The following is an 18,169-nucleotide window of genomic DNA, read 5'->3' as shown; positions in this document are numbered from 1 at the left end:
AGTGCATTATGTTTTAAAATGTGTTGGAACATGTGGTTTGGATAGGGCAGGAAGAAAAACGAACTTACTAGCATCAAATTTCTGGCAGGCACCTACAAGCTCTCCAGAGGGTAAATTCTCCCCAGGAGGTAAAATCAACACCAACATTAAGTGAGGAGGAGGAACACTACAGCCTGAGTGACAGCGGTGATGAAGATATGAAAGAAGCCACTCAGGAGGAGATTGTGGAAATCACATCATCAGATTCTTCTTGCCAGTCCCGTCTTTCTCAGTCATCGTTAGGTACATTATCCAAATGATTAATACACCCCTCCCATTTTACGTAACAGCCACACAGGCCACATTAAAACTGAAAAATTCAGTGGTGGGGAATAACTTTTCTTTTCCCCTTTACAAATATTAATACTACCTGTATAACTTCAGAAAAGGACAACCAACATGATCAAGGGGCTGAAGCAACTTGCCTTTGAGGAAAGGCTACAGCATCTGGGGCTTTTTTATTTGGTCAAAAAGGCATATAAGGGTAGACATGATAGAGGTGTGTAAGATTTTACACGGTGTGGAGAAAGTGAATAGGGAGTTTTTCTCCCTCTCATAAAACTAGAACACAGGATCATTCTATGAAGTTGAATGCTGGAAGATTAAGAGTGGACAGAAGGAAGCATTTCTTCACACAACACTGTGGAATCTGCTCCTGCAAGATGTCATGATGGCCACCAATTGGATGGCTTTACAAGAGGATTAGACAGATTAATGGAGGATAAGGCTGTCAGTAGTTCCTAGTCATGATGTGGTTCCTGTTGGAGGCGAGGCAGTACACCTCCGAATACCATATGCTGGCAATCACAGGTGGGCAGAGTGCTGCTGGACTCAGGTCCTGTTTGCAAGCTTCCCATGGGCATTTGCTAGCTTCCAGCAAATAGAAGCCACAGGAGGAGCGAGGGCTCTTGTGCTTGATTCCTGTGAGAACAGGATGCTGGATGAGATGAGCCACTGGCCTGATCCAGCAGGCTCTTATTATGTTCTTATAGCATTCAGACCTACTTGTTGCCTCCTTTTGTACCCCATCCAGTTCCTACCACCACCTGACTTTCTACCCCTTCCCAGTTTCTTTTATATTGAAATAACTAATTGCTTAGGAAAGCACTTAGACTAACAGCTATTGTATGCTTGCCTAAGGTTTTGTAGTTCTAAAGTTCCCGTGATATGTATGTATTTTGGCAAAATTCCATTTTCTATGTCAGAAATATGAGCATGGAGTTATCCTTCCAATCATTTTCTCCTGATAGGGGGATTTTGCTGGCTAACGAAATCAGGACAGATTGGCTTGAGTAATTATTTCCCCTAAATTCCTATTTGAGATACCTATGCTTCACAAGACCCAAACTATGTGCTCAGAAGAGAAATAATGCTAACTTGAATCTACATTTTATTTGCATTTTATTTTTGTCCCTGCCTTCCGATTTCAGAATATGAAGGCAAGGAAGAAAGAAAGAAAGAAAGAGAGAGAGAGACAATGCAGGCTGTGATGGCAAGGTGCCACAGACCAGAAGTTATAGAGCATGACAGGGAGGTGCATGGGAAGAAACAACTCTGATCATTTAAACTACTGGAAGCCATAGGAATCAAGATTTCCTTTGATTTTCCATGATTGAATGCTTGCCTAACTTTCCAACTTTCCACAGTAACTATTGGGTTTTGTAACAAACACCAAGATTCTTTAGAAGCTGTACCAAGTAGAACGTATGGTGTGGAAGAAAGAGCTTTTTCCATTCAATTTTTATAACTTGAATGATGGGAGAGTTCAACTCATACTGACGTTCTATGTACAGTACACTGGATAGGGAGTGAGTGCCATTAAATTTAGTGGGACTTATTTCTGAATAAACGTGCACTGAATTATGCTATCAGTCCTTTAATATTTTGAAACCTCTCATAGCTAAATAGATGGAAATTCAGGCCATTCCAACAAGAACAAGAGTTCCTGGTCCAAACCCACCTCAGTTCATGAAAGCCTCTTAACTACAGTTGCTGTTTTTGTTGTTCTTGTTGTTTGTGACATCTGTCTGTCTCAGGAGACAATGGAGGGGTGTGCCTTTGGGGGTGAAGTCAAACTCAAACTGTTGGACAGTTACAGCACCTGTGGTTGCTGATTTACTGTCTCAGGTGGATGGGAGTGAAGTTACATGCTCTGCTTCCAAATTGCTGTGCTTTCCCTTTGCATTTCAGATTCATTGCACGTCCAGGAAAATTCATTGCCCACCATTATAAAGCGCTCTATTGCACCCTCTCCTCCAAAAAGTCCCTCGCCTGCATCCATACAGCGAGTGAGAACTGAGTTTGCTGGAGCTAGACGCCTGAAAGTGCACAGCTCAGAAAAGGCAGTTCTACCGAAGCCACAGCCTTCATCAACTCAGAACAGTGATACAGTGCAGAATGTGTTTGAGAAGACTGCTGTTCAGAGTCTCAGCAGAAAACCTGATTTCTCCTTATCTGATGCATCTATCTTAAGTCAGAGGCATAGGACTTTTGGCCCCGACAGCAAGCAGATCAAGAGACCTGTTTCAGGACCAGCAACAATTGGACCAACAAACATCAGGTTTGGATACCTAGGTAGCTCTTTCACTAGGATTGCTAAACCAAATGGAACAAATCCACATGGGATAAAGGCTGCTTCATAACATCCAGGATGGAGTGAACTATGCTTTAAAGTTTAACCCATTGGCTTTGGTTTTAAGCATACCTAACTCTCTCTCAAGAGTGTGATTGCAGTCTTTTGATCTTATGCTTAACTGATTGGTTTTCTGTTTTGGGTGGTGTTATCCTTCTCAAATATGAGTTCCAGGAAGCTTCATTGACAACTTGCATCTAAGATTAGCTTCAGCTGTCTACCTGTCCACTGCACATCTCCCTTTCATAGATTAACAATGGATCTATCTATCTACCCTGCTTTTCAGACAAAATTGTCTCAACAGGTCAGTACAAGGATGACCATCTGGGAGGTTTGGAGGTTCCTCTATATACTCTTCCTCTTGCAGATGCATCAGCCTATAGTGCAAGCTGAGTTGCACCTGATGCTTGCAACATATTCTCCATTATTATTATTATTATTATTATTATTATTATTATTATTACATTTATCCATACTTTACTACATAAAATGTCTCAAAGCAACTTACAGTTGGAAAAAAACATACAAAGGCAAGTATTTAAAACAACATCAAAAGAATAAAACAACAGTATTTACCCAAAGTGCTCATCCCGCAGTATTATATAAAGAATGAATCCTATACCACCCAACTAAAAGACAAACACCAAACACCAAAAACAGCTAGGTGCCATATGAACCCAGTTAAGAACCAAGTACTAGGGTAAACAATAATGCCTTTGCATTATTCTTTACCTTTTGCATTATTCTTTACCCTTTGCATTATTCTTTACCCTATTGTTTACCCTGACACCTAAAAGTTGATAATGATTGCACCAGGCATATCTCCCTAGGGAGAAAATTGCATAACCATCACTGAAAAGACCTGTTCTCATGTTGCCACATTCCACACCGTCTTTGGATGGGGCACACGAACAAGGGCCTCAGATGAAGAACACAGACTCTAGATGAGGAGAGGCAGTCTCTAAGGTACTGAGGTCGGAGTTACATCAGTCTTTGTAGATGAAAACCAGCACTTCAAACTGAGGCTGAAAACTAACGGGCAGCCAATGCATTTTGGCCAGGATCAGTGTTATATGCCTTCTACTCCCAGTTGATAATCTGGCTTCTGAATTCTGCACTAGCTGCAGTTTACAAATTATCTTCAAAGGTATGATAAAACACATTGCAGTAATTTAGCCTAAAGGTTATCATAGCATAGACTACAGAAGCAAGGCTATCCCAGTCCAGAGAGGGCTGCAGCTGGGCCACCAGTCAAAGCTGATGGAAGGCACCCTGTGCCACCAAGGCCACTTGTGCTTCCAGTGACAGTAATGGGTCCACAGGTACCCCCAAGCTATGCTATATACTGTATCACTGTAGCTGAGTAGTATGTTGTTCTCCATGCTAATGAGGTGGGAGATAGGGGGTACCTAGAAATACAGAATAGGTTTTATCCCTCTTTGTTGCATCCAGCACAGAAGGTTTAAGTGACTATGCAATTCTAGCTTAGTCTCTGAAACATATTTGTGCCAACTCACTGTACTCTGGTGTTTCTTGTTTTCAGAGCCTCTGTAGATAGAAAGCTCTTCAAGATGATCAACTCTCATCAACCTGCTGTTCGCTCATGCACAAAAATGCCAGAGGGACTTGCAGTTCTGAACATGGTCCGCCCTCTGACTGCCAAGGCTGCCCTGCAGAGCTTGCCGAGCAAGCCAAATATCTCAATGACGGCTCAAAGCAAGACTCCCAAATTGTAGGAAATGCCCTCAGCAGCTGTGCATATATTGTTGCCAAGTCACAGAAGCTTTCAGCTGCTTTCTGTGTTTCCCATCTTCCTATGAGCAACACAGGCTGGCTTCTCTGACTCATCGCGATCTCTGAACACAGCAGTGCCCTAGGTAAGCAAAGCAGTTTAAATAAACAATTTGATTGACCTCAAACAAAACTGCTGCTGCGAATGGAGAATCTGCAACTCCCCTATCAACCATTTTGGCAGCTTCTGCAAAAGGAGGAATGAAAGCTTGTGCCACCATAGCCCTTTCAAGTGACTGTATGTCTGATGTTTACAGCAGCTGCCTGCCTAGCCTCGTGGCCAGGGTGGCCCCTTTGACTCATCCAGTGGGAGGAAGGTACAGACCATCTTTCAGCATTCCCTCAGGTATCCAGCTTCCATGTGTCCAACTCCTGTCAAAGGGATGCAGTCCCTCTTGTGAAATCATACAGCAGCCTGGGGAAGCTGTGTAGAATGGAATTGAGTGTGCTTTGAGCAGGACTCTTGCTTTCAGAGCACATCCTTGATTCAGGCACGAACTTGGATTCCACGTTGATGTAGAAACAGTCCATCTTGCTTGAAATCATTCTTCTCTGTTCTTTTTAGCAGGGGGAAAACTCAGTAGTTCAGAGGGAGTTTGGGAGAGGGGGATTGAGCACATCACTTTGTTGTTGTTGTTTTTTGTTTTTGGAAAGAACTGATGCTCATCCAGAATGCTGTCATACAGATATACCTGAATAGGGTGGGTTGTGTTTTCTCCAAGCCAGATGTCCGTTGTAAATATATTTGCAGTGGACAAGGCTGGTTCCCAACAATCTCTCCTTTACCTCATCTTTTTCATGCGTTTTTACCACAAATGTATTTGCAATCAAATGTTCTGTAACTTTTTTTTACTAGATCAGTTTTAAAGGAATACAAGAATATGTGTGTGTGTGTGCGTGTGCATGCGTGTGCTTTTGTGTGTGTGTGTGTGTGTGTGTACGCGCACGCACACATGCAACCACTGCAGGGAGCTTACTCTACTTTTAATAACATTTATTCTGCTTTAGAATACAGTATGAAATGCTATGAACTGGTATAATCTGATCTGGTTTGCATAACAATGTAAACAATTCCACCAGCCCCCAGGTATGACATCTTATGGATAAAGTCAACACGTGAGCAGGCATTCACAGATGTTACGAGCAGCAGCGGTTGTGAGCACATCAGCAGGAGAAAGCATGCTGCCACAATCATGGGAATTGCTGCTGTCTGCATATGTTATAGCCAAGTTCACACTGTATATTTGTCCACACAAATCCCAGGGACAGTTGGGACTGCTTGCAAGTAGAACAAAAGCTATGTATGAACTGGAACTCAAGACAGGTATATTTCAACAATTATTGTGAATATTTTGAAACTAAGTACTGTAATTGTTTAAATTATTTTCTGGAAGACTATTTATAATACATGAATTATGCAGCATCCCAATCTGTAGATCATTTCTTTCTAGTCGAATGTTTGAAATGCATAATGGAGGATACTTCACAGAACCAGAAATGAAACCAAGAACGTTCACACCATATCTTCAACTTGTCTTTTGAAGCCAAAACATTTAAAGAATATAAGATGATTTGGGACATTCACACCCTTAGGAGGCATGCATTTCTGCAGTAAATGGAGCAGTGGATTGTAGAGAAGTAAAATCACAATTCATAGAATGGTGGTTTCCAGGAAATGTGTAAAATTGGCCTTGGCAAAACATGCACCATTTAAGCCAGCTTCCTTCTTTACACCAGTCTCTCACTTTGCAATCATAATTAAAATTCTCCTCTGTATATAAATTGTGAGAGAGCAGGGGTAGCCAATATGGTGCCCTCCAGATGTTAGACTCCAACTCTCATCAACCCCAACCATCATGGCCAATGGTGGGCATTAAAATTCAGCAACATCTAGAGGGCACCACTTTCGCTACCCTTGGTATGGGGCAGATCAGCAAGTCTGGCACACAGTACCCCCAAGTAGCACTGGATGTGACCACAAGAATTCTGGGCAAAATTACATAATCACATCCAATTTTAATAGGAAAAAAAGCATATGGGAGAGAGGTGCTGAACCGTTCCTCACCCATGATGTACTGCAGCCACCCTCCCAAATGTTTTCTTCAAGCTGGGCTCACTTCCAATCTGTCTCTTTTTATGTGATAATCTATGTTTAAAGACATGCTTAGATTGCCCCAAATGCCAAATTATTTTCCCAGTCAATGTGTGAGTTTTATGTTAATCCAAAGCCAGCTAACAATATTATTTGGGCCACCCCAATCTCTGCCAAGCAATAGTAAGAGATTTCAGGAGATTTGGCATTTAACCAAGGTTGTGTTTCTGTTGGGAAATCAAGGTGCAGCGGAGACTAGCGTCTTTATGAAATATGGTTTATTCTACACATATTTACAACCTGGGTTTGGATGAAGAGAGAGAGAGTTCACGGCATTTACATCACAATAGGGACTTGTCCTTCCCAGCAGCGCAGCCTTGGATTCAGAGCATCCTAAATGCCCTCCCCAGGTCTCTTTCTAACAGCCTGCTCTTCTGCCCACTTCCTGCCCCTTCTTCCCAGAAACCCCAAAATGTCTGTTGCTCTCTCTTCTTGTGGTGGACGCTCTCTCTTCTTGTGGTGACATCATGCCCCACTGTTACCCTGGAAACCTCCCCCTCTCAAGTCTGCTATTGACTTCTGCTAACTTAACACACAGCTGGGGGAAAGGACACCATCTGGATGATCAATTGTTCTTTTTTTTTTTTAAAGAGATTTTTATTAATTTTTCAAACAAGAAATACACAAACAAGACATATAATATAACACTGTCCCTTCATTTTCCCTCCACCCACCGGTCCACTTCTGCCACCAGTAGGGCCCGTGTGCTTTAGGAAACAAAGGGGTCCAATTGTGAGTTGAGTTCTGCTTCCCCCCTCCCTCCTCCCTCCATATCCCCCCCCCCCTGCCACTGAGAGAACAGGGAGGAAGGAGTTATGGGGATCTGCATCCCCCAACTCTTTCATAATCATATTAATAAACCTAGAAAAAAAAGAGAAAGAAAAAAGAAAAGAAGAAAAAAAAACAAAAAGAAAATTGGGAAGAGTTCAAACTTCCCAGTTCTTATTATTTTGACATCTTAATTGCGACTCCCTCGGTTGTCTTCCTCATGGTTTTCCTTGCAAATTCTAATTACTTGTGGCGAATTTTCCAACTCAGCTTCAGATCTTAATCTTATAATATTAACTCAATCCTCCTCCTTTTTCATGCTGCCCTCCCACAGGTCCCCTCCTGCCACAAGAGGTGCCTGCAGGGTACAGCACTTCCAAGGTTCCATTTCCTCCTCACCCCTCTGGGCACCCCCTGCCACTGAGTGCCTCAGAGTAAGGAGAGGGGGGCAGGCAGCTTTCTGCCTAAACACCTCACTTAACCTGCAATAATTTACAGTAACTTAAAAATTCTTTCCAAGCCATTCTTATACTCCCTTAAGGAAACATAACACTTTTTCCCCATTCTTTTTTACATTCCATCTCCTCTCCCTAAGTCTTTTTCCCCCAATTGGTTCAGCATTTCCATTGTCATGCCAAGATTTCGAAGACCGTCTTTCAGAAACCAAAACAATACCTTTTAACTAAAGTTTTTACCCCACACCCATTCTTTCCCAAGTCCATCTCCAGGCCTTTGCCCCCCCCCTGCCCCTGTCCTTCCCATCCCTCAAACACCCCACTCCACATTTTAACCCCTCCAGGATCTTCAAATCCATTAAACTTTAAGTCCCTTGGTCTCTCATCTTCTTGTTCTGGTTGTTTTTCTTCCTTTTGGAAGTCATATTTTGCTTCATATTTTGCTTCATCCCAAACAAATTTGTCACAGTCCAAGTCCTCTTCCAGTTGTTTCTCCTCACACACAGTCTCAGAATCAGCAGTCTCCAAATTTAAATTTAAATTATCCTCTAAGTCCTGGACTTGGACTTCAATCTCAACTGGTGGTAAGTTGGGATGATGCCATTCCTTGTAGAAATCTTCCCATGACAGCAAGTAGTTCAGTACAGTCTCCTGGAAGGCTCGAGACAGCTTTGTTTTCATACCTCTCGTAACCGCAGATAAACAGGGGGTAGGGAACAATGGGTACTGGAAAATTCCTCTCTCAGACGATCGACTCCATTTTGGCTGTTCTTTTTCTTGATTCTTAACTCAGTCCCAAATCCATTCTTACTTCCAATTTAAATAGTTCTTTCACTTTTACCAACAATTTTTCCTGTTCACAGCAATACAATCAATCCACCCGGTCTTTTGACAGTTTGACAGCTTTTGACAGCTGTCAAAACACTCTTCCCCTTAATGCCGCTGTACCTCAAGGGGTGCCGGACTCGGGGGCTGAGATGGTTCCAAAAAGTCTTTTTTCCCTCTCGGGACCACAGTTTCAAATTCTTTCGTTATTCAGCTTTGGAATTTTTTTTCCAAACGCCTCCCAGTTTCCCATTAGGAAGAGACCGGCTTCCGTTTCTTTAAGTCTCTCCTATTTTCCAATCAGCAAATTTAGGATCCCAATCAAAGTTCCACTTACTTCTTTAGGAATCTTTAGTATCAAATCGGAAGAATCCGCCGCTTGCCGGGTCAGGACTCGGAGCTTCGCTTCCCGGAGGTAAGATGTGGCCCAAAATGGCTCCCGCGGTTCAACCCCACCGGCTCACGATCGCTCTATTGAGCTCTCGGGCGGCGGGGGATCCGCCAAACGGAGCAGCCGCTGGACGCCTGAGTCATCGGAACTCTCGATCTGATGCTTTTACGGGGAGTCCGCTCGCTCTGCGGACTTCCCCCCCCTCCGAGAAGCCAGGGACCTCGGCACGCGAAGTCCCTGCGTCCTTCTCACCGCCGCGACGAACCGGAAGGTGATCAATTGTTCTTAATGGCCTGGTACTTAGTTATTTTATTTATTAAATTTGTATACTGCCCTCTATCCATAGACCTGAGAGTGGTTCACAACATAAAACTAGTTCTCCTTCTGTTCTTGATGGCATTGATGCTATCAGCAATCTCCTGAACTGGTTGAGCATGTGTTTTTTTCACTCACCTGGCATCTTTCCTTCATACTTCAAAAAATTAGGGGTAAATTCTACCCCTTTACTAAATTCAAGATAATGAGGAGTCTGCCAAATTCATAGCAATATTCTTTTCTCTGCCTCCTAAAGCCCCTTTCCCATCACCATTAGTGTGGTGCTTCTTGTCTTACACCTTCCGAGATAGTTAAGCTGGCACAAAGAACTGCCTCGGAATTGGAAGGGAAAGTCACAAAAGATACATGCCAGGCAAACTGCAGTGTTGTGCTGTGTATTTAAAGCCATGCAAACGTTCTTTGCCGCTGACATTCATCAGCATATCATCTAGCAGGACAGTACCTCCTTAGGTGCAGATCGGTGATAGTGGGCACGTAAGTCATATGCTTGAAGCCATATCTTGAGCGAGCACTCCTCTGTCCTATCAGGGACACCATGGGAAGTGTAGTATCCAGCGTAGTCTTGAATTTCTGTAAAAAAGGACATTGCTGTTACCAAAAGATAGCAGCATTTAAAAGCAGGTGTGTGGGTCTGGCAGTTGCCTTCAGGACTTTGGTAAATATAATTATACACCTTATCCAAGCCCAATACTCTGCTACTAAAACTAAATTACACATAACAGTCATAGAAACTCTAAACAGGAATCTTGGGCGTAGCTCTGCTTGGTGTTGTTACTGTTTCGTTGCTGGCTGTTTTGTGACTTTTGGTGTGTCATCTAAGCAGAAAAAGGTGAGCTTCACAAACAAGACAGGGAGGGGGGAATCAGATCAAGCAACCTTGTGTTGCACCTGATTATCCCTGTCTGTCTGTCTGTCTGTCTGTCTGTCTGTCTGTCTGTCTGTCTGTCTGTCTGTCTGTCTGTCTCTCCTTTACCTTTACCTTTACTTTTCCTTTACCTTTACCTTAGTATAGCATACTACTCAAATCAAGTACAGTCCAGAACCTGTTATTATAGGATGAATGCTCCATATGTATCGTGTTAGTGGCAGTGAAATCTATTAACATCTGCCCTTTTGTGGAAGTGTTGAAAGTATCAAAGCCTTTCCCACTCTTAAATATATCCAAGATCTCTGTCCAAAGGAGGATAAAGATTTCTCCTTTTTCAAATTTGGCAGAGAAAAGAGGAACATATTTGTCAAAGTCGCACAACAGACCTGTGACACAAGCTAGAGGCAGAAACATCTAATCTACTTAACTCACAAGAAGTTAGGAATCTAAATGCCACTTATTTATTTGCCTTTGAAAAAATTGCCACCTTAATTCTACTAAAATACTAACTGGTTGTGCAGGGGGAGGCAGGGAAGCAGAGCAATTTAGTTCCTCCACTAAGGATTAGCAATAACATTTTTTTTACTAATATAAGGTCTGCCAAACAGCCTCTTTGTTCATCTAATTTTCAAGGTTCCTGGGAAAGGCACATTACATGCAAGGTTGGTTGTTTTTTTTACATTGGTTTTAATGTACTTGTGGGGCTACATAAATGACAGGTTGTAATAGCAGGAAGCCTCGTCTTTAAATATAGGAAATTACTCAAGGCCTGAAAATATGCAAGACTTTGGGAGGCGCCTCTTCCTCTGCTGCAGATGGATGCTACAGCAAGTCAGAATTTCAGTCATCAACACTGACCTAATGAATTAATAATGTGGAACTGGCAGGTGTGTAGGAAGACTTGAAATTATAGCGGGTTCAGCTAGGATACTTTTTACTTGTGTAATCACAAGTAAATAATAACTGATCCCTCACATGATGTGAACCCAAGGTATCCATGCTGGTCCTACTCAGAGTTGACCAATTGAAAGTAAGAGGCATGACTCTCTTGTGTCCATTAATTTCAATGCCTCTACTCTGAGTAGATACATTGAAATTCTCAAAGCTACCAACATGAGTCTGACCAAACTGCGGGAGGCAGTGGAAGACAGGAGTGCCTGCCGTGCTCTGGTCCATGGGGTCACAAAGAGTCGGACACGACTAAACGACTAAACAACAAGTTGAGTAAAACTTAGTTGGCTACAACCCAGAATGCATGCATGCATGTACTTATTTTGTAATATTTCCTGCCCCTTAATGTAAAACAGTTCCAGGACTGCATTTCTATGAGCAGCATTCACTGTGACTCTTTCTGTGTGTTTCTTCATCATTATAGTCTGGCACTGGCACTTAGGGGCCAGGGGCTGTTTATAAGGGCCAGCATCTTTGTTCTGCTGTTGCACATTCTACTCATATTAACCTTGGCACAGTCCCTGGGCCTACCGTAGTTAAAATGCTGTCATCTTATAGCACTGCTATCCTCACGCTATGCAAGAACCACTGGTTCTTTGCAATCTTTTTTGGAGTTAATGGGATTTGCTGCGCACTGTGAAATTGTTATTTAAGTAGACAGACTGATACGTCTCTAAGCAAGCAAGAGGTAAAGAAAATAGATTTCTAACTTAGCACAAAAAGAGGGCTTTCCAGCTGAAGTGTCTGGTAAATCAATGTTGAGACGTGGGTATTCACCTTGCCACCATGTACTCTTCCTTCTATTTCTCCTATTCTTTCGCTTGGGACTTGCCTATATTATCATTTTATCCTGGATTAGAGCTAAACAAAGGATGGGGATTGGAAAAGGTCCAGATGTTCCTTCTAAAACATCCAACTCTTGCAGGTTAGCAGAAAAGAAGTACTTATTCTCCTTGAGCTGCTAGATTCTCCCTCTGTCTGCCACCTACAAGCTTTGGATTTACTCCTACAGCCTATTGTTTCTCCAAATCATCCTGGTCTACAGGAGCTTTTACAGATAGCTAAACTAACCCCTGCTCCTCCAACTCTGTTATTTAAAGGAACCCCTGGATGATTCCACAGTCTATACTAAGCTATGTTTCATTCACTCCCTTTTTATGAGGAATCTACCCAACACCATCCCTTTTTGGTTCTTCCATCATTTCTCAGGCTGTAGAAAGTCTATTTTGTTTTTTTTTTTCAAAATAAGAGCACAGTCTCACTGGTTATACATGCCCTTGGTGCTATTTCTGTCTGTTTAAAGAGGCAGGGATTAGATGGGCAGAGATTTATCGTGCAGGTGAACTTGTCAAAACTTTGCATACATTCACCATAACCTTTGTGGTACAGTAGGTGGCTTTTATCACCCTGTTTATGTTATTTAATTGATCTCTTAACTAGAGCTAAAGTTTTTCCAGCTTTTTTAAAAAAACAAAATAATGTTAGTGTGCTTAACAGCATAATGCTGTCTAAAAATAAGAAATAAAAACCCTGCTGCAAAAATGACAGTGGAATTGTGGCGTGATATGCTATAGTGCTCTTTTATTTTTTTATTTTAAAAAAATGTTTTAGTACAAATTTATCTACTGTATATTTTGGAAAGTTTCCTATACATTATGATGCCTCTCAAGATATTGTTTACAAATTTGTCATGAGGTTTCCTAAAGTGGGGGTGGTAGTCTTCATCAATGTTCTACAACGGCTGCCATTGATTGGATGTTGGCCGACTGAAACATGTCTTTGGCATGACTGCCCAATTTTTGGTGGGACAGGTCCAAACTATGCTTATTTCAAACTCTACATGAGGGCGGCTGCTGAAGTGGGGGCAGCAATTTTCATTGATGCTGGGCCACCAATTACCATTTTTAATCAAGATGGCAGACTGAAATGTGACTTGGGCATGACGTTGCCCAGTTTTTGGTGTGATGTGTCCAACCTGCACCAATTTGGACACCTTGGAATATATCATCTCACCATTTAGCAAATTTGGCATGACAGGCTAACCTGTGCCAATCTGGATGCCTCTGAAGACATTGGCCAACTCACCATGAGAGTTCCTGAGGGGGGAAGCAGCAAACTTCATCTATGTTTTGATGCTGGGTGCTATTTTGAATCAAGATTGTGGACCAAAATGTGACTTTGATGTGACTTCACTCAGTTTTGCTTATGGGTCCAAACGGTGCCAATGTGGACACCTCTGGAGATATTGTTGCCCAGTTTGATGCGACTTTGCCCAATTTAGCATCATGAGTCCAAACTACGCCAATTTGGATGACTTGAAGTTATTGTCCCCCAATTTGGTTCCAAGATGGAGGTGGTCATCCTGCTCTATGTTTGGAGGCTAGACACAATTTTGAATCAAGAGGGCAAACCAAAAATGACTTTGACATGACTTCGTTCAATTTGGTGTGATAGTTGCAAATGAGATTTCCTAAGGTGGAAGAGGTATTTTTTGTCTGCATCGGGGAGGGGGGCACGCCCAGCAGCCAAACTCACAAATCATACTATCCATTTAAAAATCACAATATGCTTGGGTTTCTTAGAATTCCCAGACAGCGCCGGATACTTGTACTATGCTTTGGAGAAGGAAACCTCTGTTTCCTTTTTCTTTATTCCAATGTCTGATTATCCAGCAATCTTGGGCTCAGAGGTGCCTACACAGCATAAACAGTACAACTCTAGGGAGGCCACTAATCTCTCCATGTATTTGTTACTAATGAACATACTTACTCTAGCTTCTGGTTCCATAATATGAGGCTGCCATGTCTGTAAAGCTAAATCTGCCTCGCTGGTTGAAGAATTGCTATTCTTTGCTGCGAAAGAACAATAAAAGCAGAGTGCCTTATTAGCACTAAAATTTGCCCCCCCCCACTTTTACAATTTAATTTAATCTAAACTGAAGGTGGTGTCTAAAACACCCCCTCCCTACTTTAGAAGAATCATAAACAATTGGACACCTTTATCTAGTCCCGCAGAGCAATGGCTGAGCACAATGTGTTTTGGAACTCGCACAATACCAAGTAGGGCTCACGATTTATCCCTGTCTTACCACACACCTCATTTAACTTCTTAGCACATGATTCCACACGCTGCAGAAAAAACAGAGCAACTGGGGATGTTGGTGGGGAGAACATGTTTCCTGCTTGGCAGGGGGTTGATGGTGTTTCCTGCTTGGCAGGGGGTTGGACTGGATGGCCCTTGTGGTCTCTTCCAACTCTATGATTCTATGTTCATGTGTTTGGGACCATCAAATGATGGGGGAGGGGGACATAGCCATACTTGTTCATTTAAAAATGTATATCCTACTTTTTGAGTAACTTCTTCCACAAAGTAGATTACAATTTCCAATTAGAAAACAATATCTAACTGTAAAATAAGGGCACTTCAGGTGACCTTGACCTAAATCATTCAGAGCAGGGGCGGGAAACCTCAGACCCAGAGGCCAAATGTGGCTCTCTGGGTGCCTCTATGTGGCCCTTGGGACACTACCCATCTCCTTCCCAGACTGCACCCTTCACTGGCCCTGATCCCCTATGGCACTTCACTTTCTCATTCTGCCTCCTGCCACTTCATTTTCCTCTGCTATCTTCCAGTTCATGCCCCTTTCCTTCCTCTTCATTGCTCTGCTGCCAGTCTGAGACATGAAAAACACATTGCACTGAATGAGAAAGGAAGAAACAGTGTCACTCTTTGAAACTTCCTCCTTCAGCTCTATGTACTTTGGGGGGAGGGATACCCACCTTTGCCATGTCATATCAAGGAGGCAGTGAATAGGTGCTCAATTGTTTTGTGGGCACCAGGGAAATCCTCAAGGGTGCCACTGTGCCCATGACCACAGATTTAGGTAGTGTAATTAGATTGCTCACTGCACATTGGTATTGTTTTTTAGTGTGCATCTACACTAAATGAACCTGAGGCTGTTTTTTGTGAGATGTTGAGATATTTCTGTCCTCCATCCATTCAGCTTCCAGGATATCAGGTGGGAGGGGAAACATTTTTATTACCCATATTTAGTTCCCTAGTGCAAATTTGTCCTAAGGGGCTAACTATATGGTATGTGTACATACACCGAATGGAGGCCCAACACCATTCTGAAAGGAATAAAACTTTGGAGGGGGGAAGGAAGTATTTTGAACAGAGTAGGGAGGACAAAAAGAGGAAATGCTTCTCTCTTTCAGTATCTACCCTTTTTGTGCTTCACATTTATTTGTCTTCCAAAGCAGCAGGGAATGGGAGAAGGTGCTTAGAAGGTGATATGGAGCTGAGAAATGATGGAGAGGAAAGAGCTAAGCAAGCAACCTATCTTTGCTGATGCTCTGCTCAAAACACTCCCTCCTAAAGCTATTTTTCCTTCTCCTTCTTCTTTTAAGAAGGCATCAGGGTTCCATACCATCAGTTTGCATGTGATGTGTAGTTTGTTCCAGTTATGAAAACATTGGATTAAGCTATGCTTCTAAAATTATCTTTTATTTATTTTGACAAATATAGCATAAAATTCTTCCTTAATGCACATAGCAGTACACAGATTATATTTAACAACAGTTAGAGCTAAAACAGATATCCTTATGTTGACTTGCATACCCATGAGTGGAGGCACACTTTTTGAGGAAATTGAATATAAGCTGGAAGTTTCACTGCTTGCATCACTGATTTTCGTCCTGACTCCTGTGGTACGACTAAGCAGCATTTTGCTACTTTGTGCAGAATCGAAAGAAAAGTGTCCATGGAACCTGAACAAGGAATAAAAAAGATTGACTCAAGAGGAAGCTCACCCTGTTAAGAGAATTGGAATAAGCATCAGCTCCTTGCAACCAACTCTATCCATTTCAAACAGCTATAGGGCAGCTGCAAACTCTTCACACTGCTGCATCTGGGCACTGAAAGTGATCAACCTGAACTACTTTATATTTTGGAAAGTTGTTTGTACATTGCACATTTGGACACCTCTTGGACACCTCTGTCATAATTTTGCATAATGCTTCCTGAGATCATGGAGCAGGTTTTTGTCTTTTTGGATACAATTGGATACAACCTTTCAGGACTGCACTGAAGTTCTAAAAATCGGTGCTGGCATCTAAAGATTCAGAGCCACAGTCTTCAGAGGGCATGAGTATTTGATATTAGCAGTGTGATAGTAATGGTATGATTTGCACTTAACACTAAACCATAGTTTGTTTTAAACCATGGTTTGTTTAACAAAACATGAGTTAACCACAAGGTGCCTTGCAGACAATCAAACAAAACACGACTTGTTTCTTCAACATTTGTTTGGTTTTTGAGCTAATCTTGCCTCATGCCTTTCTAGTTTCGTGAATTTATAGAAGACGGAGTGTCAAACAAGCCATGGTTAAGGAAAGGTACTAGGTTCACATGTAACACCAAACATGTAAAATAAACCAGGATTTGCGAGCCAATAACAAACACTGTAATGCATTTAGCTTGTGGTTTGTATGCAGTAAGCAAACCATAGTTAAGTGGCCCGAAAGGGGTCATGCATAACACTAAGCTATGGTTTAATAAACCATGGTTTAGTGTTATGTGTAAACCATTGCATGGCACTGACTGTACTCCATTCCTTCTACCTGTTTTTCACCAGCACACTCCTAGATTGAATCGCTACCTTTTGTTTACCAAGATGCCTGAAGGTCTACGAGTTCGTTGGGACGAAGCTACCTCTGGCCTCGAGGGCAAGGACTCCAAAGTTTCATCATCTTCACTGAGTGGAAATTTGTCCACTGAAAGGTCCACATTATCGCTATAGGCGTCTGCAGCTGCCATGAAGTGCTGAGGACCTCTATATCGTGAGATAGTCTTATAAGATGAAAGTGAAAGGAAAATAAAGTTATTCACCAGACTTCGACATTTATATAATACTGCTTTTCAGTGCTCCCATGGTAGTTGACAATTTGTTATATCAACGCATGAGAAAAGGATGGATTCTCTCAGGACCTATTCAGAAGTGGATGGTAGACATTCCCTCTTCTGCTTTCCCCTCAGGGCATGCAAGTCCTTTAGCATGTCCTTCATTCCCAACAGCCATAAATGTGTATCAGCTGTTGATCCAGAAATTACAATCTAGGATCACATACTTAGGTTTATGCTTATTTATTCAAAATTTTAGAAGTGGCCATTAATATTTAACTGCTGGCTTATAACTACTAATGCTCTGCTCCAAACAAGCTGCGATGCCATTTGGTGGCTGCACCTGATGTTCTCTTTGGGGCAGGGGTACTATAACTGACACACAAAACAAACACCCAGAGATACACTGTTCCCTGGATGTGGGAAACCAATTGCAGCCCCCTAGGCCTCCCTAGCTGGCCTTCAGTAATCTAATCAGGCCACACACCTTCATTCGCCATGTAAACAACACCCTATGTCACAGAAATGCCATAGGTCTTTGGTGACCTCATTCAACAGAAACCTCTCACTGTTTACAGTGTGCATAACAGCCATTTCATGTATATTCATGAGCTCCACCACACTCAAATACTGTTTTGTATTACAAATCTATGCTTAAGTTTACTCTGATACAATGCCACCCTACGTCATGGATAACCAATGTGGTGCCCTGCAGGTGTTGTTGGACTACAATTCCCATCAACCTCAACCATTATGTCTAGTGGTCAAGGATGATGGGTGTTGTAACCCAACAACATTTGGGGGGGGTCCCACGTTGGCTATCATTACCTTAGGATGGTCAACCTTTTGGGCCTTTCCCCCTTTTTAATTTTTAAAACTTAGAAAATTATAACACGCTGTACATCCCTCCCCCTCCAAACTATTAAACAAAGCAGTTCACCTGGCCATGATAGTCACAGAGGCAGGTTGTGCAATCTGGACCCGTTCTGAAAAAATGTTGCCTGCTTAGTGGCATGTTTGAAGCTTGCTCATGAGCAAGGTTGGCCCCTGCAGCCCACAC

At 42.3% G+C, this 18,169-nt stretch overlaps 2 protein-coding genes across 2 annotated transcripts in view; one reads left to right on the top strand and one right to left on the bottom strand.

Annotated features, from left to right (window-relative positions):
* LRRC56 (leucine rich repeat containing 56) overlaps positions 1-6,189 on the top strand; it is a 40,545-nt gene extending 34,356 nt beyond the window's left edge. The window contains exons 12-14 of the mRNA XM_060276547.1: positions 89-282; positions 2,230-2,599; positions 4,215-6,189. Coding sequence (XP_060132530.1) covers positions 89-282; positions 2,230-2,599; positions 4,215-4,407 — 757 coding nt within the window. The 3' untranslated portion in view covers positions 4,408-6,189. The remainder of the gene's footprint in view (positions 1-88; positions 283-2,229; positions 2,600-4,214) is intronic.
* A 3,531-nt stretch (positions 6,190-9,720) lies between these two features.
* LMNTD2 (lamin tail domain containing 2) overlaps positions 9,721-18,169 on the bottom strand; it is a 29,625-nt gene continuing 21,176 nt past the window's right edge. Inside the window, exons 10-14 of the mRNA XM_060277974.1 lie at positions 18,050-18,169; positions 16,868-17,058; positions 15,829-15,977; positions 13,978-14,060; positions 9,721-9,959 (exon numbers count right to left, since the gene is read on the bottom strand). Of these exons, the coding sequence (XP_060133957.1) occupies positions 9,813-9,959; positions 13,978-14,060; positions 15,829-15,977; positions 16,868-17,058; positions 18,050-18,169 (690 nt within the window). The 3' untranslated portion in view covers positions 9,721-9,812. The remainder of the gene's footprint in view (positions 9,960-13,977; positions 14,061-15,828; positions 15,978-16,867; positions 17,059-18,049) is intronic.

This window comes from Zootoca vivipara, chromosome 1, assembly GCF_963506605.1.
Source record: "Zootoca vivipara chromosome 1, rZooViv1.1, whole genome shotgun sequence".
Classification (NCBI taxonomy): domain Eukaryota; kingdom Metazoa; phylum Chordata; class Lepidosauria; order Squamata; family Lacertidae; genus Zootoca; species Zootoca vivipara.
Note: the sequence above shows the minus strand (reverse complement) of the source record. Positions and strands in the feature narration are given on the sequence as shown.